Below are 26,476 nucleotides of genomic sequence, written 5' to 3'. Positions count from 1 at the left end.
TTGAATGAAAGGAAGAAGAAAGAAGAATAATCTCATGTAACTTGTCCCAAAGAACACACAATAGAAAACAACTCAATAAACAACAAAAATAACTACAACAAAAAGTAAAAGAGCTGTCGGCCCACACTGACCGTCACTTTCCACTGAAATTCCTATGTAAAATTCAGCTATTCCCATTAAAAAAAAAAAAAAACATTTTTATACCTTTCATGACACTCACACTTCACTATATTTACTTAACATACTGGGTTTCATTGATCTATCAAATTTAAATTTGGATTCTTTGTTCAGATTGATTCATAAACTGAACATTATTATTCATTAATCCTAACCCACTTATTCCTGTGCAGGTCAGAATTTTGCTGCATGTCTCCAGCTTTAAATATTTAACAAATATATTCTAATAATTATTCCTGGTCAACCTGTGTCCAGGTTAAAGCTATTCTGGTGTTTAGGGACCAGCAGGCTGTTCTCATGGTCTGAGCTGAGCGCAGCTCTCTGATTGGCTGAACTCTGTGTGACATCATCAAATGGCGTTTGAGCATAGCGTTTGATTTCAGGCGTGACGTTTATTCATCAGGACACCGACAGAAAATATTCATCATCAAAGATATTACAGCATCCACACACAGAGACGACCTTTGACCTCTAAACTACAACACACACACACACACATAGAAAAGGACATACACACACATACACAAGTCATGTTTTAAATACACAAATATAAAGAAGAAGTGAAACAGGCTAATGAAGGTCTGCTGTAGTCCGTAACCAACGGCTACTGGTAGTAACCAGTCTTAACCAGTCCTAACTGAATGCCGAGGTGGGCGTGGCCTTGCTGTGATTGGTCAGCAGGTGCAGGCGATTGCTGACCACCTGCTCCATGGAGCTCTTGAAGTGTCGGTAGGAGGAGCTTAGGGGCAGCAGGAGGCGCCTGCCGTCAGACTGCCACTGAGGGAACAGGCCGTCGCAGCGAGACAGCACGCCTCCAGGGCCGCACGCAGGGGGGCGGAAGGACAGCAGAGCGGGAGGTCGAAGGTCGTCCACTCCCTCAGTGAAGAGGAGAAGATCATGGAGAGAGACAGAACTGCAGCCGCCTACAGAGAACAACAACACACGACATTTGAAACATTAAAGTATTTTTTTATCAACGACAAAGCAAATGATTGATTAGGTTCTGTTAGAACTCATAATTTAACCCCGGTGTGTCAAACATATTTTAGTTCAAATGCCAAATACGGACCAGGTTGATCTCAAGTGGGCTGCAAATTTTAGAAATGAAAATGAGCAAATTTAACATTATTTTGCCTTATAAACATATGTAAAGTAATGGAAGTTACAGATAATATCCAAACTTTACATTTCCTTGAGTTTGTGACCAATTTTTATTTAATTTGGGAAAAATTTGTGGAATAATTTCAATAAAATTGCAGGATTGTAGAAAAGATAAAGATAACTTTTTCAACATACTGAGATTAAAAATTACCGCCATTCATGTGATAAAAGCGTGGGAAAACTTTATGTTATGGATATTCATTACACAATGACTCATGTTTTCTGTAATTCCGACTTCATCCTGTGGGCCAAATTTGATGCTCTAAAGCCGTGTTTCTCAAATGGGGGTACATGTACCCCTTGGGGTACGCAATGGCACTACATGAGGAACTTGAGAGAGAGAGAAAGAGAGAAAAATTTACAAATGAATACTCATACTAAATATTACCAGTAACTCACAAAATGACAACAAAAACACACAAAATAAGACAAAAATATACTGAATAATAAAAAGAACAAACTTCAAAATACACAAATCGACACCGACAAAAACACAAACTCACTACAAAACACAAAAATAACAGAGAAACATACAAAGGACATAAGAAACCACCAAACGACACCAAAAACACACACACACTGTAACAGAATAATCTAAATAATACCAACACACAAAATCAACAACAACAACAAAAAAAAAAAAAAAGTATACTGAATAATAAATAACAAAAGACAAACAACAACAAATTACACAAAATGACACAGAAAACACAAAAAACGATGATAGAAAGTAAGTTGATTAGAACATGAACTCATAAAACAAAGGTCAGTGTCGGTCCCACAACAGGGAAATGGCCAGAAATGATAAAAACTATAGAAATAAATCCATTCAGGAGGAACTAAATAGTGTTTCTTTGCACTTATTTCCAAAATGAGAATCATTAAAATGTGTGTTATCACTTATTCATTCTATCATTATGCTCTATAGTTGTTTTTTCACAGAATTCTGAGCAAAATGTTGTAGTCAAAAATAAGAAAACTAGAGCCAAAAAGGTTTGAGAACCACTGCTCTAAAGAGCCGGATTTGGCCCTCGGGCCTTGAGTTTGACACATGTGATCTAACCGGTGGAGATGCAACCTTCACCTTCACAGTCATGCAGGAACCTCCTCCAGTACGTGGCCACGTGTGTTTCTTCCCTGAGCTGCTGCTCCTGCTGAGAGAAGGTGAGGGTGAAGAGTTGAGCCACGCCCTGAGCCCCCAGTCGCTCCCACGGCTCACAGAACAGCTCCAGGAAGAGCAGCGGGAACAGTTGGACCTGCAGCACACACACACACAGGTCACTGGGAGAACCTACAAGAGCCACATGCTGACTAGGACATCATCATCGTCACTGTACAACACCCATCACTGCTGTGGCAGTAAACCAACAGCAGGGGGTGCCACTTACAGCAGTGGCACACACTCGCACACACACACACACAGCTGAGTCACCTGATTAAAGACGCCCAACGTCTGCAGACCTTCACGAAACCTTCAGCAGAAAAAAAACATCAGCTTAAATAATGATAATAATAATAATTAATTATAATAATACATTTTATTTAGAAAGTGCTTTTTCAGCTGCTCAAAAACACTTTACAAAAATGAAACATCATAGACATTAATAGAAGAAACATAATAATAAATTAACGTAAAAAGAATTAAAAACAAGACATGAAAAGCTAATTTAAAAAGGTTTGGAGCTTTACTATCTAACCTACACATATCTATAGTTCTATTTCATAATATTTCGTGAGATGTCTCACTATGGAATGCAACCTCTGTCTGCATTCCTCAGAAGCATTTATTTCAATATGCCAACCCTGATTGGCCGGTGAAGCACGTTCGTCCGCTAGGGGGCGACCCACCTCCTATAAAAGGAGACACAGACAGACGTGCACCATTCAAACACCTCATCTCCTCTCAGCTAGCTCGCGTTTTTTTGCCAGCTTATCTGTCCACAGGCGGATTCTCATTATTCCAGTCGATGGACGCTGGCAGAACCAGCGCCTGCTCTAGACCACAAGAGGTTGAGAAGGTAGGTATAACAGCTCTTACCGTGTTTTGCTTGGTAGGTGTTGTCCTTCACTGAAATCCGAGCCTAAGCTCCGGGTGACGGCTCCTTCCAACACTGTTGCTCCGGCACACGTTGGTCCCCAGCGGCTCTTTCACTCCAGTGTTAGCCCCACTGCACGCTCCTTGCCGCAAGGTCGGTGCATTGACCTCAGCACACCACGCTGTCGTCTTGGTCCTACTACCCTTGGCGCCTACGGGCCCGTACGCACGTCACTCCTCCCTCTAGGCTCTCACGAAAGTGAGTAGCCCGGCTCCAGCTCCAAATACTATGGCATCCGTGCTTTGGACGCAAGTGAAAGCTGCCGCCTTGAAAACCAACGCTGTCCTTGACATCTCAGATGGTCCAGAACACGTTGGCCTGCATCCCTGCTAGCACCTGTGCTAGCAGCCTTATGGTAGCGCAAGCAAACCACCTGCTCTCCTAACTGCGTCACACGGTGATGGAACAGCACTGCGCTGTGTTTAACGCACAGAGCCTCCACAGGAGGCTGGCACGCCTGTCTGAGCAGGACTCCTCCCCCCTCACGATGTCCCCGTGGAGGAAGGTGAAGTAGAGACTCCGCTGATGGAAACTGCGGCTGCTCAGGGTTCCAGCTGGGGTTCCAAGCCCGCTTCACGAGGTTGTCCTCGTGATTGACTGTGGAGAGTTTGATGAAGACTCCTCTGACCCTCTTGGCTCGGGTGTGGACGAGGAGGACGGACCTTTCATCACCCCGGCTCGGGGCGGGCTTCATGTCTCATGGCGGTTTTGCCCTGGAGGCTGGAACCGCTCGATAATCATGTCTGCACTACGGGAGTTTCCATATCCCATAGTGAGACATCTCACAAAATATTATGAAATAGAACTTTAGGTTATGTATATAACCCCAGTTCTATGAATAATATGAGTGAGATGTCTCATCAGACTACTCGAACGAGTAGAAGAGGTGCTAATTTTAAATGGTGCACGTCTGTCCGTGTCCTCCTTTTATAACAGGTGGGTGACCCCTAGCGGACGGACGCGCTTCACCGGCCAATCAGGATTGGCAGATTGAAATAAATGCTTCTGAGGAATGCAGACAGAGGTTGCATCCCATAGTGAGACATCTCACTCATATTACTCATAGAACCGTTGTTTATACATAACTTAAAGATAAATATATATAAATAATTATAGCTACAATACTCTAAAACTAGCATCACCTACATCATCCTTCATTAATGTCTGATTCATTAGAGAATACCAGTATAAAGATGTTTAACCAGTTTAAACCAATGTGAACCAGTATAACCAGTATAAACCAATGTGAACCAGTATAACCAGTATAAACCAGTAAACAGACTGGTAGTAAGACAAATCTCTGTGTCCAACACCATCAGCAGGTCCCAGCATCACTGCTGTTCTAATCAAACTGATGTCCGTGTTAACTGATGACCAGCTCGTTAACTGCTGGATTCAAACCCGTGCAGTGTTGTGTGACCAACCTGTGGAGGGGCAGCTGCATCCTGGTGATCAGGGTGAAGTTCACCAGGTCCTGGACCAGAGCCTCCCTCTGATCCAGGCTGCTGATTGGTCGGTTACAGCCAGCCAGCTCCAGGAAGTCCTGGCTCTGCTCCATCAGAGACCTGAGCTCCTCTACAGAAGACGCCATTGCCATCTGAGGAAGAAGACGACATGAAATGAATGGAACAGTGATATTGATTATATAGTTTAGTATATTAAAAAAAAATGTAACTAATAGAAATGCATATCCCAAAATGAATGGTACTTCTTTAAGAATCTTCTCAATGAAGGAATATTTGTGTCTTTTGCTACAAACACTGTTGTCACGTGTTCTGATTTGTAAATGTGTGGAAATGCCAACAGGGGGCGCAAAAACCACCAATAATGTCCACTGCTGTGGTTTTACACCGTACCTGTAGTGACTTTGACTCCATCAAAAATCGTATATGATAGTAGAGGTTTGGTTAGATTCTATTCTTTGAAAGCAGGAAATAAATTGAAACTAACATTTGTGATACACTTTTGCAGCTATTTATCTTGTTAGAGTCATATTGGCTGTAGTGACACAGTTTGTAACCAGACTAATTGATGACCCAATCTGGGTTTCACCACCACATACCACAGTATCCATTTAGTGCATCTTTGTGTTTCTAAACTAAACACTTGACGCTCATGTCTGGTGTTAAATGATGTAGAATTAGTCTGATCTGATCAGTGGGCGTGGCTTCAGTAGCTGATGGTGGCTACACAACAGTGACGTACCGTGAGCACTAGGGTAGGAAGGGCTTTCCAAATCGAGACCACCAATGTCAACACCAATGACAATTCCATATGTTTCTGCTGGCAAGTGTTAATTCAATTAAATTCAACTTTATTTGTATAGCGCAATTTACAACAGTCATCTCAATGCGCTTTTCAAAATACAAAATTCTTAATAAGAACGAAAAAACCCAACAAGATCCACATGAACAAGCATTTAGCCACCAAACAAAATCAACATCGTAAAACACCATTAAAGAAACTTCAAAAATTATTAAATATAGCCTCCATAATCTCCCAACAACATTTATCTCATGACACGGCAGCGCATCCATTGTTTGTGTTGGAAACAGAAAAACGGAAAAAATGACAACAGCAGCAACTCGGAACAGCCTCAGTGAGGAGCATCCACAAAGTCAATCCTTCCTTTTGTTCCATTCACTGTAGAAAGTACCAACAATGTTCTGACCTTATCTTTGCTGAAGGTCTGGTAACTCAGGTGTTGGTCTACATCTTTTAAAAGCTGTCGTTTTTCCTCAAAAAAAAGTTTCTTTATCGTCTCTCGCGCTGTCATCCTGACTGTAGTGTTATCCCGCCCACTAGCTAGAGAACGTAGCAACAGCGGTTACATGATAGCAATTCACTAATGCACTGTGAACTTAGGTATGGCATTTAGCATAGCGCGGTTACGTCCAAAGGCAGCGTAGAGAGCTGCCTTTTTACGTAAATGGTTGTCAACTTGGGGAACTGACTGCGTATGCGCAAACACATAAAAACATGCAATGGGAACAGAGGCAGAGCAGCAATGTGCTTTTGAGAAGGGGTGTGGCCTCCTCCTGCCTTACAGCGGTTAGGAAATAGCGATGTTTAGCGATTTGGGAAATGAAAAGCACAAAATTTGGGCACTTTCAAACTTACAGGTATGGAAATTGAAAAATAAATAATTTATAATTATATTACAATTAAAACAAATAATCAAAATATCAATTCACCCTTGGGTAGGCACTGCCTACCTTGCCTACCCTGACTGCACGTCACTGCTACACAAGGACCAGTTGCTCCTCTAACGCTGCTGTAAACTAGTATCTCTGGGTGACGCCAACTTGCTACTGCCAAGTAGCACATTAGCCTGCTAGCTTCATCATATTTTAGTTACAGAGACACACACATTAAATTAGACAGAAACCATAGAGGGTTATATCGTATGCTACAGTTTTATATTGCACTACCATATACCATATATGTTGTTATATCGCACAGCGTAACGTGTGTGTGTGTGTGTTGATGTCTTACCCGTGTGACCTGGCGTGTGATGAGTGTGTCTGGGGTCATGTGATCCAGGGTGAGGCGTTGATTGGTGGGATGGTTAAAGAGCGTCTGATACAGAGCTCTAGAAAAGAACGAAGGAGGAGGACCACCATGGACGAGCGAGAGAGAGAGGAGACATCCCACATCAAAGTAGAGGTCATCATGTAGCGCTACAAACACACACAATAATACACAGTTACACAAACTCACACTCAGCAATACACCTCCACACACACACACACACACAGACACACACCCTGAGGGTCCAATCGAAGATTCTTGGCTCTGATTGGTCCTTCAAACACCTCACACTCCTGTATCTGTGATGTCAACAGATCCAGGAAGTGCTGCCGAGCCTCTCTGCCCCAGAGGCCTTTGGGAAATGTAGTGTCAGTGAAGCTGACGCTCAGCAAGTGGGTGGGGTCAAACCCAGGCCGACGCAGCAGATCTAGCCCTGCCTTCAGCGCCTGCTCGCTGCTCACCTCCACGTGCACCTCGGGTGGGAGGAGCTTAGGCACCAGAGACTGCAGCAGGTGCTCAGGAGAAACGCACCTATCAGGAGATGACCTGTAGTCACATGACAGGAAGAACTAATCAGAGCCACGGGAAAGAGTTAGTGTGTACCTGAAATGAAAATGATTAAAACAAAAAAAGATTTAATGTATTACTAATAAACAAAATATTTTCACCTTTTTTATTTTAACAAACACATTAAAAGGACGTTTTAGAATGATTTTATACCTTGGAACATAAACTATGGAGAGTCTCCATTTTGGTCAGGATTTGACACACGTTAATTCCTGTTAGCAGTTGCTAGGCAACAGTGTTCGGTTAGTCTACAGTTTCTGAACAATGGGGGAGTGTAAAGCCAATGGTTGCTATGACAACAAAAGAAACATTTGTTTAGGGTCTCTGAGCCAAATAACGACATTAAATCAGAGTTATCCAGCCGTTGGCTCCATAATATTAGTACGAGATACACACTTAAAATGTTTACGTTCACACAACATTGGGTGGTATGTGAGGGATCTGTGGGCTAAGCTAATGGACAGAATTCCTTCACAGGAAGTCGTTGAATGCAGCTTGTAAACGTACTTGTTCAGAGCACTACTACTTTTATGCTTATAGTGGATACTATGGGGGGTGTCATGGCACTAACCACACCCCCACCACATTATTCCCTCATATTTCCTTGTGGCTAAATGATCGACTCTGTCAGGAGAACTTACCTATTGGTTCAGGTGCTGATTTTCAGGGGTAGTGGAGCATCATCCAATCAATGAACACATATCCTTTCACTCAGCTTTCATCACAGTTTCTAACCATATTTGTGCACTTCTAACACCTAACTACTCAGCCATGGCTCATTTCTGCTGCTAACAACAGCTCTGCCGTTAGGCTAATTCTGATAATGAGTGGGTGCAGGGAGGCTCACAAGAAGCAGGAAGTTGGTGAGAAACGTGATATTTAATCCTCTCCTAATATACAACCTTTATCACTGAGGGAGGGGTTACACACAACTGCTGAAAAACTACACTTCCTGTTACGCCTCTACCTCCCACAATGCACCAGTTATTTAAAGCCACAGGCCGTGACCATCAACCACCGTGTGTCATATAATGATTAAAATAGAGACTCTCCATAGTTTATAACCCTAGGTATGAAATTGTTCTAAAAAGTTTTAATAAAAAGGTGCACATTTTATGTTTATTAGTAATACATAAAACACAATTTTTGATATATACATTTATACTACAGGTTAACTTTAAACACATTCACACACCTGTAAGGCACCTGAGGCTGTGTTATAAACCTACCTGGCAGGTGATGGGACAGTGGACTCCTTCTTCTGGGCCCATCTAGGGCTGGAGGTGACAATGGAGGCTGTGAGAAGAAAGATAAGAACAGTCCCACAATTCCATGACATTAATAATAAATGCTAATTATGATTTATAAATATAAGAATTAATAAACATATTATTACTAAATGAGCACAAATTAATCAATGAATCAACAAATGAATGAGAATAACCGTGGGTGGCGGTGGCCCCGGTGCAGTCGCTGCAGCTCCAATCCCTGCTGTCCAACTTCAGTCCTGAGCACTTCCTGTGAGTTCCTCTGGACCCACAGAGCTGACAGCGAATCACAGTGAACCACCTGACACACAGAGAGGAGGGGTGAGGTTTGACATAAATGTGTGACACCACGCTCAGGTGACGCCGTCGTACCCGCTCTTTGCTGAGTATGTCCGTCCAGTGTCACACAAACAGCTGAGGGCATCACAGCTTTGGTAAACCTCCAACAGCTCAGAAAATGCATTGGACTCCAACTCCCAGGATGCATCTCTGCAGGGAGAACAAAGAGGGACACGCCCACTGGCTGAGACCATGATAACAGACAGAAAACCCTGAGGATGTATCACTTCAACTGGTCATCATTATAACTGGTGACTCAGTGTTTACAATAATCTGAACAAAATTACATGATCACACTTAAACACCCTTTGATGCTGTCAGTGTGTGTGTGTGTGTGTGTGTGTGTGTTACCTCTCTGGGATGTAGATTCCCATCCTCAACATTTCTTCCTGGAATAGTTCCTTATTGTTACACAGAGTACATCTGAAGAAGAACAGGCCTGCACTGTGGGCCTGACGCTGCACACACACGCAAACGCACACAAAATAAATGAATATTATGAATAATATGAATATATAAATAGTATGTGTGTGCTGCACTGAGAGGGCTGTTCACTTCTTCTACAGTCGTAGGTTTACAACACCTATCATAGACAGCTCCACTTACAGTTAAAATGATCAACTTAAATACTTACTAAAGGATGAGTTCACTCAAATATACTTAGAATTTAAAAGGTTTATTAAAGGAGTATTCTGCTTTCATTAGGCCCTAGTAAGTAGAGCAAGTGTACAGCCCTCTCAGTGCAGCCTCAGCTCTACACACAGTGATGTAGAGAGAAACTCATCACTGATCGGATGTAGTTCAAAAATAAGTGTAAGTGTATGTAAGTTCCAAATTTTCAACCTTGAGTGACTTTCAGGGACTCGCAAGTCACAGTTTTACACACTCACACAATAATGACAAACCACACTCTGCATTGACGCGCAAGTATTTTAATTGCGTGTGAGTGTGTAAAACTACGTGCTTGACTCTTGACATAAATGTGACGCCATAGAGGTCGCTTGACATCGACCACGTTTACATGGGAGTTTTAATTCCTTTTTAATTCAGAATAAAAGTTAAATCCTCTTTAAACTTACCTTGTTAAGCCTTAATTCCTAATGCAAATGTAATTCCAAATTAAACTTAAATCTGAATTAGGTGGCTGGTTAATTCTGATTTTAATTCTGATTTAAGTAATTCCTCTATCTTGTAAACACTTAATTCCGCTTTGAGTTCATTCCGATCGTACTGCGCATGCGCAATTTACCACGATGATGTGCTGGTGACGACATAATCCAAGATGGTGGTCCGGACGAGAACTGAGACTATTTATTTAATAGGAGCCTTAAAAGACAGATATAATGAAAAGAGTGAATGAACGGAAGCATAAACATGCAGACATTCACACGGACACACATTATCACATTCATCAGGGCATGAAGCACCAGAGCAGTTCTCATGTGGTCTTCTATGTTGTAGCCGACAATAAAAGATTTGTTGTGTGTTTTTGCTGATAGACGTGAATACGTCACATTCGCCCCCTGTCCAATCAGAACCCTTCCCAACCCCCAGACCTAAGGTGGAATTGAATAAAGCCGAATAAACCGGTTTTCCATGTCAACCTCAATTCGGAATTACTATTTCCATGAAGCAGAACAATAATTTAATTTGGAAAAACTCATTCCGAATTGAGAAACATCATGTAACCGTGGCCAGTGATGTCATTTACATTTATTTTAAATGTAATCTAGTCGCCAGAGTCTCTTCCAATGTGAACGCACCTTTAGGCTCACAGAGATGAGAAAAACCTGGACATGGATCAGGTGTGAACCATCAGAGCAGGTCCTGGTCTAACTGGTGTTACCTGCACACAGTCCCGGTGGAACCAGCTGGCGTGGCAGCAGGGACACTTGAGGATGGACGAGGAGAGAACAGGAGTGATGGAGTCCAAACACACGGAGCAGGACTGAGGCAGACTGAGGTCCAACCCACTCACAGACTGGGAGGGACTGTGGTCAGGACAGAAGGAGCTGCAACACACACAGGCACCTGAACACATCGTTCACAGTACACACACACTTACAAACACACTTACGGGAAGAGTCCAGTGAACTGGGAGATGAACCCATGTTTCCTGGCACAGGGGAAGTGAGCCACTTTCCTACAGCTGGGAACATTGCAGCCGACACACGCCCCTTTCTCCTTACACAGACAGCACGTCTGCAACAAACAAACACACACACAAGTGAGGTCATATGGCCGCCGAGGCAACAGAGGGATACAAACATGGAGGACACTCACCAGTCGAGATGAGCGCCGTGTTTCCTGTTTGATGTCATCGATCAGGAAACCAAGGATTCCCTCGTCCTCCTCACCACGCTGGTACACACCGCAGGACGTCAGCTGGCACACACACCCACACACACACTTTTACATTGTGACCCAACACAGAGTGTGTGTGTGTCTGTGTGTGTGTGTGTGTACATACTCACCAAACAGAAGTAATGAACACAAAGTTTGTGCTCCTCCAGTTTAATTTTTTCTCCCAAAAAGGCTGCATCGTCTTCACTGGATCTACAAAGAGTGCAGGCTACACACACACACGCACACACGCGCACACACACACAGATTAAATATAAAAAGTCTGGAGATTAAACTCAGACTACATCTAATCTGACTGGACTAACCTTCCTCAGCCTTCATCTTCTTCCTCATCTTCCTCTTCATGGTGCTCAGGTCAGGGGCCAAAGGTCAGAGGTGTTTAAACCACAGAAAGTCACGAAGCGGCTCCACGTCTCACTGAAAAGATAAAACAGTTGTTTAAAGGGAGGAAACAAAGGTAGAATTCTGACTTTAAATCAGATTTACGGCAAATTTTAGAATACAGACATGACTAAAATATTACCGAAAAGGTTCTGTTATGATAAAAATCTGACTTTATTTGGATTCACAGAAGGTTTGAAAGGTAAATAATGGACAAACAGAGTTGGAAGGTTAAAAAGTACATTATAAGTTTGAAAGATGAAAAGCATTTTTTACTCAGAAAAATAAAAAGCTATAAAAAACAAACTTGTAGAGGTTATTTAATCTGATTTACGGCAGATTAAAATGTTTAATGAGACAAAATACAAGTTGAAATTGCATTAAAGTCGATTTTAACTTTAATCTGATGTGATATACAAAAAGATTTAAAGGTAAGACGAAGTTTTAACTGATTTAGGTGATATTTAATAGCTTAAAACCTGCTTATAAATCGTACTTTTTACTTGTAAACAAGGACAACACAGACGTTCTTTCGGTTTTTAAAGTAAACATCGGATTTTATTCTGATTTACAGCATGTTAAACTTTAAAGCAACAATGACTGGACGTAAACCGTGTTTTTAACGTTAACAAACTGTAAATGCACTTATAACTTATCAGCAAAAGCTGATTTCAATGTTTTAAAAAAACATGTATAGGAATTGAATTGTGTTTTAAAGATAAAATTCAGACTTACGGAGACCTCCGTCCGCTTTAAAAGGCTTCTGTTTGCGTTCTGTAAAGCTGTTTGATCCTCACACACTGATTGGTTGTTTGTGTGGCTGCCGCTCTCGATTGGTCCGTTGGTTTGTCTCGAGTCCTGGTTGGTTCGATTTGAATTTTTTCATAGAGTCCCGCCCTCATTCCTTCTGTTTTTTTCTTCTTCAGTGGTGGAATGGCCCACTTCGTCTGCGCAGCGCCCTCTGACGGTCAGACCGGATGTAGCTAGTTTTTGTTATACATTTAGTTTCCGGTCAGAAAAAAAAGGTTTAAAAATAAGAATAAAAGTGGGAAAGACGAAATCAAACGTCACCAGCATTTGTTGGCATTATGTAAACAGATAATACTACTTAATGCTGTAAAATGAGAATCAGCCCCCGTAAGTACATATGGGTTTTATTGTATTAAAATAACTGCTACTGATACTGAAGCACACCTAGAGATCTAACAACATACTTCTAGTCCATAGTATAATACCCGAGCTAAAAACTGTACTTTTATTTTGAAGGGCTTTTTCTTGGCCTAAAATCCTCTCTGTTTATTTCTCAGTGAAGTTTGACATAAATCAGATTCTGGATTTAATTCCATGTGTCTGCTTAATAATTGAATACTGATTAGTTTTGGTATTCTAAAGCACGTGTTTGAGCGCCCCCTGGAGGCTGGAGGTGGCACTGATGGAACCAGCAAGTCAAAACAAATGAACAAAACATGAAATAAAATAAATACGTTAATGCTATATGACAGAATAAACACAAATAAACAAAGATAAATAATAAAAGTGGGCGTGGCCTGTGAGCAGGTACACATTTAATAGTTATAGACATTTTATGTACAGTTGGAGTCGCGCGGCGCCGCCCGACAGGAAACATAGAAAACGGACAAACCCGCTCGGACCGTCTCTGGCCTCAGGAAGACTAGAAAAAAATACTCTGTGCTTTGAATCATGCAGGAAACAAAGAAAGGCAGACCGGCGCCGAGCGACGGGTCCGATCCTTCGCACGCTCACACACTTGCTCCACGCTCGCTCCAGAACCCTCTGTTTAAACACTAAACACCACCTTACAGTCTGGACCAGAACCAGCACATGGCCCAGAACACAGTCTGATCTGGGCTGTGGGATCACTTCTCCCTGCTTCTGGTTCAGGTGAGCGCATACCAGGTTCTGAACTGATTTTACTCTTCTACTTGGTTAAAGCTTCTTTTACTGATATGGTTCTGGTTTTAGACAAACTGGTTCTGGACCAAATAGTTTTTTTCAGCCCATTTTAAATGGGGATGTTGAGGATTGGGCTCTGGTTTGGACCCAGTTTGTGGCAGAGACCTGGTTCTGGACCCAACAAATGTAGGCAGTGGTTGGTTCTGAATCTGGTTCTGGTCCAGTATGGGCTGTGATTGGTTAACCTGGTTCTGCGGTGTGATTGTTTTACAGATTAGCCGAAGTTCCTATGGCCCCGCCCACTCCTTCCACTAATTGGTTAGTGTTCTGGGGTTTAGTGACATCACTGATGACATCACAGGCAGGTGAGTCTCTGAGGGAGGGAGGGGGGGAGGTTTCTTAGTGGGAGGTCACATGTGTTAAGCCCCGCCTCCTTTCTGCGTGTCTCTCAGCCCCTCCCTTACACGTAGACCCTGGCGAGTGCGTCGGCGCCGGCCGAGGCGATGAAGGCTTTGGACGGGTGGAAGGCCACGTCGTAGATGGCCTCCTCGCTCTTCTTCCTGTGGGCCGTGATCTCCTGAACACACGTTTTATTGTCCAGGTTCCACAGACGCACCGAGCAGTCATGACCTGCAGAGGAACCAGAACACTTAGCATTAGCACCAAACCATGTGACCCCGTCATACGTCAAGAACATAAACAAAAATTCTCTAATTCTACCCAAACACTGGAAACCAGAGGAACCAATGACACGTGGGATTACATAACTCTGTATTAACTAATCTTGGAAAGAGACGTGATCAGTAAAAGTCAGACTTACTCCCAGACATCAGGTAGATTCCGTTAGGATCCACAGACAGACTGGTCACTGCGTCCAGGTGAGCCACCATGGAGTGGATCACTTTACCTGGACAGGACAAAGGAGGATGAACTCAGAGCAAAGTGGGTGGAGCCTCACTATGGGTGAGGTTACAACACCATGGTTTAACTGCTCTAACCCTGCCCCCCCAGGATGCCCTATGCACTAACCCCGGCCACCCAGAATGCTCAACGCTCCAACCCCGCCCACCCAGGACCTTCTGTGTTTCATTCACGCCCATCTAGGATGCTCTTCATAAAGACGCCTCCTAGGATTGGTCAACAGGACACTCACCTGACTTGTTGTCGAAGAACTTGATGTGGCGGTCTTCGTGTGCGGTGATGGTGACGGGCAGCGTGGGGTGACTGACCACCTTATAGATGTGGTTTAACCCTGAGAGAGCTGATTACACACACGTTAACACACACGTTAACGCGCACACGCACACACACACACACACACAGCTCATCTGAAACGCAGCTAAACCTTGGTGACGTGAACTCACTGCTCTCTCCCTGGCCCTTTAGCACCAGAACGTTCTGAGACGTCTCTAAGTCGTACACGCCAACGTCTCCACTGTGAAAGGAAGCCACGCAGTGGGCGGAGTCACAGCTGAAGTCCACTGACGAGGGAACGCCCAGCTCTGAAATACACAACACACCTTATGAGAACAAAAACACACAAACACACAATGGTGCAGAAGTGTGTGTCTCTCTCTGACCTGTGTTAGCGTTCAAAGTGCTGATGCAGGGCGTTTCCTCTGATGGATTCCACAGCTTCACGGAGCCGTCGGCCGAACACGACAGGAGCCGCTGACAGACGCCGCTGTAAGCCAATCCCCACACGGCGTCTGTATGCCCCGCCCACGAGCCCGCCAGAACCGTGGGATCTGATTACATGGATCACAGAATTGACCGTTACATTAAATAACTGAGACTGAAGAAATTCCATAGAGAGACCAGTCTATGTTGGTTAGCTTAGCACGTAGCTACCAGTCCACATGTTTGGTTAGCTTACCACGTAGCCACCAGTATGCGTTCGGTTAGTTTAGCACGTAGCTACATGTTTAAAGAGAGAGAGAGGCTATGTCCAGAGTGGTACCGTAGGTGTCGTATGGATCCACGTTAGAGTTTGGGATGTTCCACCACTGGATGGTAGAGTCGATGCCGCCGCTGAAGCACTGCTCGCCGCTGGATGTCATGGCCAACGACAGCACGACGCCTCTGAACACACGGAACAGGAAGTGTCAGAAGGTCACAGGAAACACCGACGGCATCATGTTATCATTGTTCTGTTGGAGTTTTCCAGATTTAAACATAAACGTATTAAATCCATCAGTGTGTATCGACCTGTGTGAAGCTATTGAACCGTTACCCATAATGCACCTGGGCATAGAGGAGTACGTGTTGTTAAAGTGTGTGGGATCATGTCACATGTTACATCATCAGTGTCTCTGTTCACGTACTCGTGGGCTCTGAAGGTGTAGACAGGTTCCACATCAAAGGAGGCACTTCTGGAAAGACGAGAAACCAAACATCTGGTTACTCAACACCTGCAGCCACACAAACTCCACCCCCAGCAACACTAACCACGCCCCCAACCAAGGTTGGGCTCAATTATAATTGGAATCACGTAACTGATAATTGAACATGGATAACTGAAAATGTAATTGTCCCCAAAGCCCCAGGTTGAGAACATAGATGTTGACTGACTTCTTGGCGGGGACGGTCTTGGTGAGGTTCCACAGTTTGAGCGTGTTGTCCTCAGACACGGTGACCAGGCAGGGCTCCACGGGGTGAAACGCCAACGCCCGCACGCCGTCAAAGTGGCTACGCAGCGTGTACTTTGGGTTCCAGGTTTTCCTGAATGGAGACTCCTTATTGGCTGAGAGCTGCGGGTACGAAAAACCACATGGACGTTAACCAAACCTTCCTGATGATGATAACGAACCTCGGTGTAAGAGTGACTCACGTCATAACCGAAGTCTGTGTCGTCGTTGGCAACGGTGAGGTCGGCGAGGTCACCCAAACCCAGAACGCTCTCCAACACGTCGTCTGAGCTGCCCAGAAGAAAGGACTTCCCACTGCCGCTGGGGAAGGGGAGGGGCTCCGCTGTGAGGGGGAGGGGCATAGTAAACACTGAGCCAATCACAGACTCTGGAATAAAAACTTCACACATTAATTAAATATTTGTAACACACACACAACCTCAGATTTCTCATGATCAGAAAACACAGAGAGAAAAAAATGCACCGGCTTCTTTCTTTTCTCTCTGGCTCTTAATTTGAAATCTGGCCTCAAAATGACATGTTTTGGACAATATCACACATTTACACAATATTTTACTGGTTATTGAATGTTTAGAAAGTGTCACAAACGACAACTACGTCCCATTCCGCTCATAATCACATTGATAATCTCTCGCTACGTGTAACGGAATGTGTGGTGATCATGTTATCCTGTGGCTGAAAATGAACACAGAGCTTCATCCAAGTGTGTTTTTATTGTGTTGGTTCTTATAATTATGAGTGCATTCATAATAATTTGGAAAGATACAAATTTGGAAAGAAAGAAAAACAAAACAATAAAGAAGAAAAAGGAAAAAAGAGAAAAAAGAAAATGTTTTAATGTGTTGGTTCAGATTATTATGACTGCATTTAAATGTGAAACGGCTCTGGTACAAAGACAGGTTTAGCTGATGGTGTATTAGCTGAACTGGTGATCAGTTTACCTGGTGACACATTGCAGCAGAAGCATCTTGTTTCATGAATACATTTTTAGGATCATGTCACACATTTCTATGAGATTTGTCCTGATAAATGAGTGGCTGAGGGTTAGCAGTGTGGCTTACGTCGCTATTGGGCCGTAATTTAGTGAATCAATAACAGTAGTCAACTGTACTGCTTAAGTTTGGTATGATTTCAGGAAGTTTAATAACAGTAAAGTATCTAAACAGGGAAAAGAGACACAGACATGACATTAGTAAACCCTGCGACAGAATTGTAAGCGGCTCACACACAGGTATCTGATGTGGGATCAATCCCTATAGATGTCTCACCCCACTCCGTCCCGTCTCCAGAGCTACGAGCCTCTCCAGCTCCCTCTCCGTCCTCCGCCGTCACCAGGAAGTCAAACTCTTTCAGAGCCTCCTCAGTGTCGGCGTCGTCCTCTGTCGCCAGACCTTCGTTTCCTACCTGAGGAGTCAGAGAAGGAGAGAGAGAGAGAGTGTGAGGAAAAGGAAGAGGAGGAGTCCAGTGACTTTCAAAATAAAACTTAAATCATAGCAATGAAACCCTTTTTTTGAAATATTAGTGCAGGATGAGCAGCGTGAATGTTTAGATAATGTGAGCGAGGCTAACAGCACCTTCACTTTGTGTTTCTTGACTCTGTGATGTTTGTCAGTGCTGATGTCGTCCATCAGGTCTCCTTCATCATCATCCTCTTCATCGCTGTCATCAGCATTCTCCAGGAAATTAAACGTCTCCAGGACATCAGAGGGGCTTCTACACACACACACACACACAGAGAGAGAGTTGTCAGTGTGTGTGTGTCTCTCTCTCTGTGGCCCCGTCAACACGAGGAAAAAACCAAAACGCTTTCCCCTAAAATGGGTAATTATGTGTGTGTCCAGGCATAAAACGCTGTAGTAAACGTAGCAGGCCTGCATGTGGCGCTGTAACGCTGTTGCAGAAATACACCGAAACAAGGAACAACACAGAGTGAAAGGCATCATCTATTTACAACCATGTCTGGATTAGGAGTGGAGGTATTTTCTATTTTTTCTTTATTTGGTCATACAGAGAACCACCAGATTGGTTTTGAACGCAAGGAGTAAACAATAAAAAACACGACCAATTACATTAAAACCGTCTCCGTGCAGACAGGGCCTGTGTGTGTGTGTGTGTGTGTTACCTCTTGTTGTCCTTGAGCCGTTCCGTCCCGTTGATCAGATGCTGTATATTTTTATTTTCCACTGAGCCGTTCTGTTCAGACGCTGACAGACCGAGCAGAGAACGAACCCTCTGAGTACGAACGTCCAGGATAGTGTCCGTATATCCCACCTCCTGCAGGTACCTGAACGCAGCATGCATCACACACAGACTGTCAGTGGATGTGCGCGTGTGTGTGTCAGTAGCCTGTGTGTGTATGTGTGTGCTCACTGTCTGAGGAGCTGTCGTCCTTGTTTCCAGGTCAGCTGACTGTTGGCAGGAACAGCAGAGACCTCTGACTCTTTGGTTTCTGTGGAGCAGAAACAAAGAGTGAGTGAAACAGCGCCTCCTGTGGGTGGACAAAGTAAACATTGTGTGCGTGTGTGTGCGTGCGATGAGCTGAGTGAGGTCCTCTGAGTGTCTCCTCACCATCAAAGCTGGGCATCTTCAGCTCCCCTTGGTTCAGCTCAGTGCCGTACTTTAACTTGTGATATTTTGCTCTGAGGGGGAATATGTTTGATTGGTTGTCAGAGAACAGAGGAAGGATTTCAAACGTGTTCACAGAGTGACTCACCTCTCCTGCTTCAGAGCAAACTCCAACATCTTTATTCTTCTCACCAGGTCGTTCTTCAGGTTCTCCTGACCTTTCCTCTCACCCTGTAGGAAAGCTATCCTGGCCTAAAAACACAGAAAGGTAAATGTGGTATAGTAATACAGCTCCACCTACTCTCTCAGAATATAGAAAAAGATCTGCAATACATTCTATCTGGTGGACATGTCAGCTCCTCTAAATAGTAAAAAAGTGAGTGTGTGTTTGGGTGAGGAACATATTTGGGCCTTCAGTAAACAACTTAGGCCTGTAATTTTCATCATAGGTATAAAAACAAAATAAGAAAACAAAATTCCAGAAAATCACATTGTAGGTTTTTTAATGAATTTATTTGCAAAATATGGTGGAAATGTTGTATTTGGTCAATAACAAAAGTTCATCTCAATACTTTGTAATGTACTCCCTGTTGGCAGTGACAGAGGTCAAATGTTTTCTGTAAGTCTTCACACACTGATCATTGTCGTGCTGAAAGACCCAGCAACGTTTCATCTGACCATATGACATTCACCCAATCCTCTTCTGGATCATCCAAATGCTCTGTAGCAAACTTCAGACGGGCCTGGACATGTACTGGCTTAAGCAGGGGTACACGTCTGGCACTGCAGGATTTGAGTCCCTGGCGACGTAGTGTGTTACTGATGATAGTCTTTGTAACTTTGGTCCCAGCTCTATGCAGGTTATTCACTAGGTCCCCCCGTGTGGTTTTGGGATTTTTGCTCACCGTTCCTGTTTTCATTTTTACCCCACGGGGAGAGATCTTGAATAATCTCCCTTGATCTGGAGCCCCAGATCAAGGGAGATTATCAGTGTCTTGTATGTCTTCCATTTTCTAATAATTGCTCCCACAGTTGATTTATTCACACCAAGCTGCTTACCTATTGCAGATTCAATCTTCCCAGCCTGGTGCAGGTCTACAATTTAGTTTTTGGTGTCCTTTGACAGCTCTTTGGTCTTGGCCATAGTGGAGTTTGAAGTGTGACTGTTTGAAGTTGTGGACAGGTGTCTTTTATACTGATAATGAGTAGGAATGTGCGATATGTTATCATTTATGATTTGTCGTCAAAAATATTCTCACCGGTAAGAATATGTCATCCCACGATATAAACAATAAATTCCCATGTCGGAAATTAGCGAGGGCCACGGGCCATTTGTCCCTCAATTTAGCCAAGAATGCCCCTAAAAACCTTGTTCCACAGCCCAAAACTGCTCCTGTTTGTTGTCAACTTATTATTCTCTGGAGAGGAACACTGTTCACGGCAGCTCCTTCGCGAAGTCTCCGCGGCAGCGGTGTGCAGTAGGTGGACCTGTATTACTATACCATATTTACCTTTCCTATGTGCTGGAGTTCCTGAGATATTAACAGCTGAAAATGGAAGAAAAATAAGGACACATACCTCCCTCACTAAATTGTGCATATCTCTAAAAGTATTCATCAGATCAAACTAAACATGTACAGTGTGAATATCGAAATATTAAGGAAATTGGTCAAATTTCAGAATATTTTTAAATTGAGGTGCGTGGGATGTCCTGAACATTTGTTGAAATGACATGAAATGACCCTCCTACACTCTCCCCTCCCGCCTGCGGCACCTGGTGAGAATGAATCAAGCGCTCCTCAGGGATTGAGGTGGTGATGATGACAACGATGAAGGGTTGTGTGTGTGTGTCTGTTTTTAGCTCACAGCTGCCTCACAGCTCTATTTACAGCCCGACTCTGACCTCGTTACTACAGCAGACACCATTAGCCCCGCCCCCACCACTAGCCCCGCCCACCGTCATCATCCAGCCCAATATACAACACACCTGTCCAAGGTGCAAGCTACAACTTTGACACTCTCTTGGTTTTCATTTTTTTTGTGTGTTATTCTCTCATTGTTTTGTTGGTCTTTGTGTCTGATGTGATTTTTTGGTTGTAATATGTGGTATTTGTGTGTGTGTGTGTGTGTGTGTGTGTGTGTGTGTGTGTGTGTGTGTGTGTGTGTGTGTGTGTGTGTGTGTGTAACTCAGAGGGTAAACACTGATGAACTGTGACCACGTGAACCGTTGACTTGTTTTAATGTCTGTACGAGACACATTTACGAGTGGAAATGAAAAGTTTAAAGTCAGAGTGAGTGAAACAGGAAGTGCTCGTCCAATCACAAGCGATGTGTCATTATGAGACAATGTGTTAACATGCAGCTCTAAAAAATCTGTTTCAGACTGCTAGCGACCTGACAGAGCTTTTTGTTTGAAGGATTTTACCTCAAAACTCTTAAAAAAAAAACAAAAAAAAAAAACAACAGGTGGAGAGTTTCCTACACTTAGCCCTGCCCCCTGAATGCCTCTCGCTGAGTTCATTGACACACCTCCTCTGTTTTCATGAGCACTTTGTTTAACACTCGAGCCTGTGTGTGTGTGTGTGTGTGTGTGTGTGTGTGTGTGTGTGTGTGACAAATACCATCACTGTGACGTGTAGCAGCTGAATGCTTCATGATGCAGATTTACCCTCTGTCACACACTCACTGTAGCACTAACAATGAGGATTACATTATTTTGGTATCAGTGACATTGACTCATTATAATCAATCTAACTAGTTAACTAACCCACAGCTAACCAGAGCAGGTGTTAACACACAGGTAAACAAGTGAAGAATTCTATTCAGAAGGTAGAGAAAACCTTACAGTTTGGTTGTGTTTTTAGTTTGTTTTGTTTTCCCCGTACTCAGATCATTTGTTTGTTTGTAAGTTTAACATCCCCTGTGACATCATCACCAGAATGAGTGAATGGATTAGTGAAACTGTCATCCTGCTGTTTGTGTGTATTGTTTGTGTTGTTGTTGTGTCCTCAGATTGTGTTTACTTGTATGGTTGTATTTGATTGTATTGTTCTTTTTGTTTGTAACGTTAAAACACTGACTGATTGTGTATCATTTGTTTACCTATCTTTGATGTTGTGTGTGTTGTTACTGTTGTGTATCCGTGTGTATTGCTGGTTGATTTTTTGAGTATCACGTCCATCGTGCCTGTGTATTGTTGGTTTTGAACCTGTAAGTTGTTTATGTGTTTACTGTTTGTTTATATTGTAACTATTGGTTTGTTCGATCCTGCCTCTGATTGCTCAGTATTTGTATGAATGAGTAGGATTAGTAAAACAGTGTCTGTTAGTCCGTTACTTTCCCGGTTAACAGTGCTATCAGTCACACTAGGACCGAACCGAGCTACAGTGAGGCTAACCCCGTGCTAACCTGCAGCTCAGCCCGCTCCACTTCCCAGTTGGCCCGCTCCATCTCGAACCGGGCCCACTCGTGCTGGATGTAGTGCAGTATCCCCGGGATCGAGTAGTGCTGCGGCCGCCCCGGGTCCTCCGCTGCGGCGGCCTGAGGCTGCTGCTGCGGCCCGAGGCCTACGCCCTCCTCCATGGGTCCTGAGCGGTGAGCGAGGCGGCTGGAGGCGGGGAAGGGCGCTGAGGGTCCGCGGGCCCGATGTCGGACCCGGTATGTCTCCGGTGGCTAATAACGCTGTGGTTGCTCGGCTCTAATCGGCCGCCATTACTGTCTCTGTGAGGGGAAGCCCGGCGCGGTGCATGCTGGGACAGAGCCGACCGTGGGGCCTTTGGGACACAAAAACAATGTCGGAAAGTAGACTACCAACACAAAAATGGAGTTCAAACAAGAAAAAAATAAAATTCACAAAATAATTATGAATAAAATTCATGATTTTTGCCATAGTGAAGCTCAAAATGTAATTATCTTTTTTTAAATGAACTTTATTTAAACACACTGAAAGTGAGGACGCAAAATTTAATCCTGACAAAAACCTGATTTTGTAAAGTACAGAGTATTTGTGAAAAAACCATTTGAAGACTGATTTAAATACTAACTTTATAATTAACCTAAAATTTAAATTATTTATTTATTCAATTATTTATTTATGTATTCATTAATTCATTTATTTACTTATTTATTTGCCAGGTACCGTGTACATAAATATCCAGATTTAGCCACAAGGCTATTTTTCATCTGTAGTCCCTGAACAGGATGTTCAAACGTCACCCTAAAATAATACAAATTAAAGGTAATATACAATACAATATATAGTGAAAAATGAAGCTACATAATAACATATCACACTTCCATATTACATATTATTATTTTAAAAAAAATTAACAGTATTTGATGAGAGACAATCATCAGATATTCAGAATCAGAAGTACTTTATTTATCCCAGGGGGAAATTACTTGCATTACAGCCACTCAAGAAATATTACAAATAAAAAGAATACTAAACAAAGAAGAAAAAAGAAAAGAAAGTAAAACGTACATAATTAAATAACGATTAAATACAAGTGCACACATTACAGTAGTAAAAAAAAAAGATTAATAATAATAATAATAATAATAATAATTTAAAAAAAATAAAACTAAAATAATAATAATAATAATAATAATATACAAATATAATACAGATATATACAACAATTAAAGCTGTGAGGTCACAGTGATGAATTGTAGAGTTTGATCGCCACAAGACAAGTTCATAAAATAAAACATTAAAAAGCCAACAAGAGGCACATGCAATATCAATTGATTTTGTAAATTGTATGTAAATCAAGTTTTTTTAAAAAAGAAGAAGAATTTCATTTATCAAAACCCAATTAACTATGATCTACTTACAGTAGAATAAAAGTCGCACTGATTGATTTGAAGGGTTTTTAGTTTTCCCCACATTTTTTATATTAACACTGAACGCCTCTCTTCTGACCTCATTGCGCATGCGTAGTGACTGTCAGGAGCTTTCGCTGTTAGCTCTTTAATGCCAGAAAACTGATAATATTTTACTTTTTTTCACAATTTTTTCTCCGTGCTTGTATTAATTAATGTTATAAACTTTAGACGCGAACCTGGAGGGCTTAAACTAGCCGCTGGTCTGACTGTTTATTATGTTTATGGAGCTTTTTTCGGTTTACGATCAACATCCGGTGAGTGAATGAATCAGTTTTTTTATTTATCTTGGTTAGGTTTGAAATAACCGTCTAAACCACTTTCTTTAATATTATTTATGTGTTTTAATCGGTTGTTTTTTCATATTAGATTGTCGTTCTGCAACAGCGTGGTGCCTTCAGGTGCGGCTCGAACACTGGGGAGGCCCGCGGCGATGATAAAGTTCGTGCTGATGGTGAACCGGCGGGGTCAGACCCGGCTGTCCCGGTACTACACGCCGGTAGAGCTCAGCAGGAGAGCGGCGTTGGAGGCTGACGTTGTCCGATGCTGCCTGAGCAGGAGGAAGGAACAGGTCCGTGAATGCACCATCACCAAAAAAAAAAAAAAAAAAAGCTCGTTAAATTCACCGATGATTCGTGGGGTGAAGGTTCATCATCAGTGGATTGTGTAGGAAATATTGTGCTTTTAGTTTTAAGGAAATTCGTGTTTTATTTAACAAAATGCCGTCATTTCACGCTTTGAACACTAGAGGGCAGAAATAACAAATAAACTAGTGTGGATTCATTCATTGACTTTATATATTGGTCATGTGACATCTTTAAATATCTCACTGTTTCCTCTTATTTTTCTCTCTCTCTTTGTGTGTGTGTGTGTGTGTGTGTGTGTGTGTGTGTGTGTGTGTGTGTGTGTGCAGTGCTCGTTTGTCGAGTACAAGGACTTTAAGTTGGTGTATCGACAGTATGCTGCGTTGTTCATCGTGGTGGGAATCACTGACAAAGAGGTCAGTGTGTGTGTATTTCTCAGAAAGTGTGTATATATATTATCTGTGTGCGTGTGTGTGTGTAGAACGAGCTCTCCATCTTCGAGTTGATCCAAAACTTCGTTGAAGTTCTTGATAAATACTTCAGCCGTGTGGTGAGTTCATGCGCTGCTCGGTTTCTGCAGTAATTCTCCTTTTTTTCTATGAAAATACGTTTTAAAACTGTTTATTTTTGTCCCAACAGAGTGAACTGGACGTATCCTTCAATCCATCTCCCCCTAAAATAAAGACAACCCAATGCGCGCGCGCACACACACACACACACACACACACACACACACACACACACACACACACACACACATTTAGGGCCTGTACTATGAAGCAGGATCAACTTATCATGATATCTCTCCGTTAGCTTCAGTAACCAAACATTCTCAATTCCAGAGCAGCTGTACTATGAAGCAGGATATAAACATGTTAATTTAACCCATGTGATTTCAGCCTGGTGGCGGGCACGCTCACATGAAAGGGGCGGAGTTTACAGCATCTGACCAATCAAAGACACCCCGCAGAGCAACATACTGTAGGTAACCATGGAAACTATGAAGAAGAAATTCTGATCTCTAATTATCCACAACATAACCTCCTCCAGACCAGGTTAGCCATTTAGCATCAGTTACCATGGTGATTTACCTGGTTAGAAGTTAACCAGCACACACAGGGTTAATCCTGAGGTTAGAACAATAAGAGGAAATCCATCTTTGTAGAACAGGACCTGTGGTCACATTGTGTTTGTTTTTCCTGAGCTACTGCTGCTCAGATCATGTTCAGTCTGGATCGCGTTCACTTCATTCTGGATGAAATCGTCCAAAACGGACTCGTAGTGGAAACGAACCGCAGTCGGATTCTGACGCCGCTCAACGCCATCGACAAGATGTCTGACAGCTGAACCTCGTCATGTGACCAGTGACTGGATTATTATTTTTATAACCACAAACATGTTTAAGGATGTTTTTATCTGCGGGACAAAAAATAATCAACAAAATATTGATTATTTAAACCAAATAAATGTGATTTTTGTACAAAATGAAGTGATTTGTATTTTGTAATCCTATCCATAAAAAAGACTTTAAATCAGGGGTGTCAAACTCATTTTAATTCAGGGGCCAAATACGGAGCCACAGATTTTATGCTGGAAAACAAGTAATTTCAACATTTTTGTGCCAAATACAAAATATGTAAGAAACCGACCATACCCAAGCAATAAGTGACATATATCAGTTCCAACAGGATCTACACTTTAAATTTCCAAGATTTTGCGACCAATTTTTATTTATTTAATGGAAATATGTCATAATTTGAGGAAAACTAAAGGATTTTGTAAGAATTTTGAGTTTTTTTTCCAATAGTTTAACATTAAAAATGATCGCAATCATGTGATATAAGCACCAGGAAAACTGTGAGCACCTGAAAATATGGTTGTTTCATTCACATAATGATTCATATTTTCTTTGTCATTTTTACTTTATCCCGTGGCCCAAATTGGATGCTCCAAAAGGCTGGATTTGGCCCCCGGGCCATGAGTTTGATACATGTGCT

At 42.6% G+C, this 26,476-nt stretch overlaps 3 protein-coding genes across 5 annotated transcripts; 1 reads left to right on the top strand and 2 right to left on the bottom strand.

The window, feature by feature from the left end:
- Positions 1-178: 178 nt before the first annotated feature.
- On the bottom strand, positions 179-13,014 carry g2e3 (G2/M-phase specific E3 ubiquitin protein ligase). Its single transcript, XM_028438142.1, has 16 exons — positions 12,620-13,014; positions 11,809-11,920; positions 11,614-11,711; positions 11,423-11,524; positions 11,217-11,341; positions 10,986-11,151; positions 9,491-9,597; positions 9,173-9,289; positions 8,977-9,101; positions 8,762-8,828; positions 7,201-7,511; positions 6,930-7,114; positions 4,859-5,031; positions 2,771-2,810; positions 2,423-2,594; positions 179-1,100 (listed from the first exon to the last, which is right to left on the bottom strand). Exons 2-16 carry the CDS (start codon positions 11,846-11,848, stop codon positions 811-813), a joined length of 2,118 nt encoding a protein of 705 aa, XP_028293943.1. The 5' UTR covers positions 11,849-11,920; positions 12,620-13,014; the 3' UTR covers positions 179-810.
- A 409-nt stretch (positions 13,015-13,423) lies between these two features.
- strn3 (striatin, calmodulin binding protein 3) lies at positions 13,424-22,781 on the bottom strand. The gene is made up of 16 exons (XM_028437699.1): positions 22,420-22,781; positions 19,160-19,263; positions 19,015-19,085; positions 18,817-18,895; positions 18,569-18,730; positions 18,021-18,159; positions 17,715-17,850; positions 16,629-16,768; positions 16,370-16,548; positions 16,123-16,170; positions 15,759-15,880; positions 15,379-15,546; positions 15,163-15,300; positions 14,952-15,059; positions 14,619-14,705; positions 13,424-14,428 (listed from the first exon to the last, which is right to left on the bottom strand). Exons 1-16 carry the CDS (start codon positions 22,591-22,593, stop codon positions 14,259-14,261), a joined length of 2,025 nt encoding a protein of 674 aa, XP_028293500.1. The 5' UTR covers positions 22,594-22,781; the 3' UTR covers positions 13,424-14,258.
- ap4s1 (adaptor related protein complex 4 subunit sigma 1) lies at positions 21,684-25,952 on the top strand. Of its 3 annotated transcripts, XM_028437703.1 has the most exons (6): positions 23,930-24,152; positions 24,265-24,466; positions 24,809-24,895; positions 24,961-25,029; positions 25,119-25,130; positions 25,698-25,923. In XM_028437703.1, exons 2-6 carry the CDS (start codon positions 24,329-24,331, stop codon positions 25,824-25,826), a joined length of 435 nt encoding a protein of 144 aa, XP_028293504.1. In that variant the 5' UTR covers positions 23,930-24,152; positions 24,265-24,328; the 3' UTR covers positions 25,827-25,923. The 3 variants fall into 3 exon arrangements, with proteins under 3 accessions (XP_028293503.1, XP_028293501.1, XP_028293504.1); XM_028437702.1 differs by lacking the exon at positions 23,930-24,152 and adding an exon at positions 21,684-21,840 and having other exon boundaries at positions 25,119-25,952; XM_028437700.1 differs by having other exon boundaries at positions 23,924-24,152; positions 25,119-25,949.
- Positions 25,953-26,476: the final 524 nt, after the last annotated feature.

Source organism: Gouania willdenowi, chromosome 22 (genome assembly GCF_900634775.1).
Source record: "Gouania willdenowi chromosome 22, fGouWil2.1, whole genome shotgun sequence".
In the NCBI taxonomy this organism is placed as follows: Eukaryota; Metazoa; Chordata; class Actinopteri; order Blenniiformes; family Gobiesocidae; genus Gouania; species Gouania willdenowi.
Note: the sequence above shows the minus strand (reverse complement) of the source record. Positions and strands in the feature narration are given on the sequence as shown.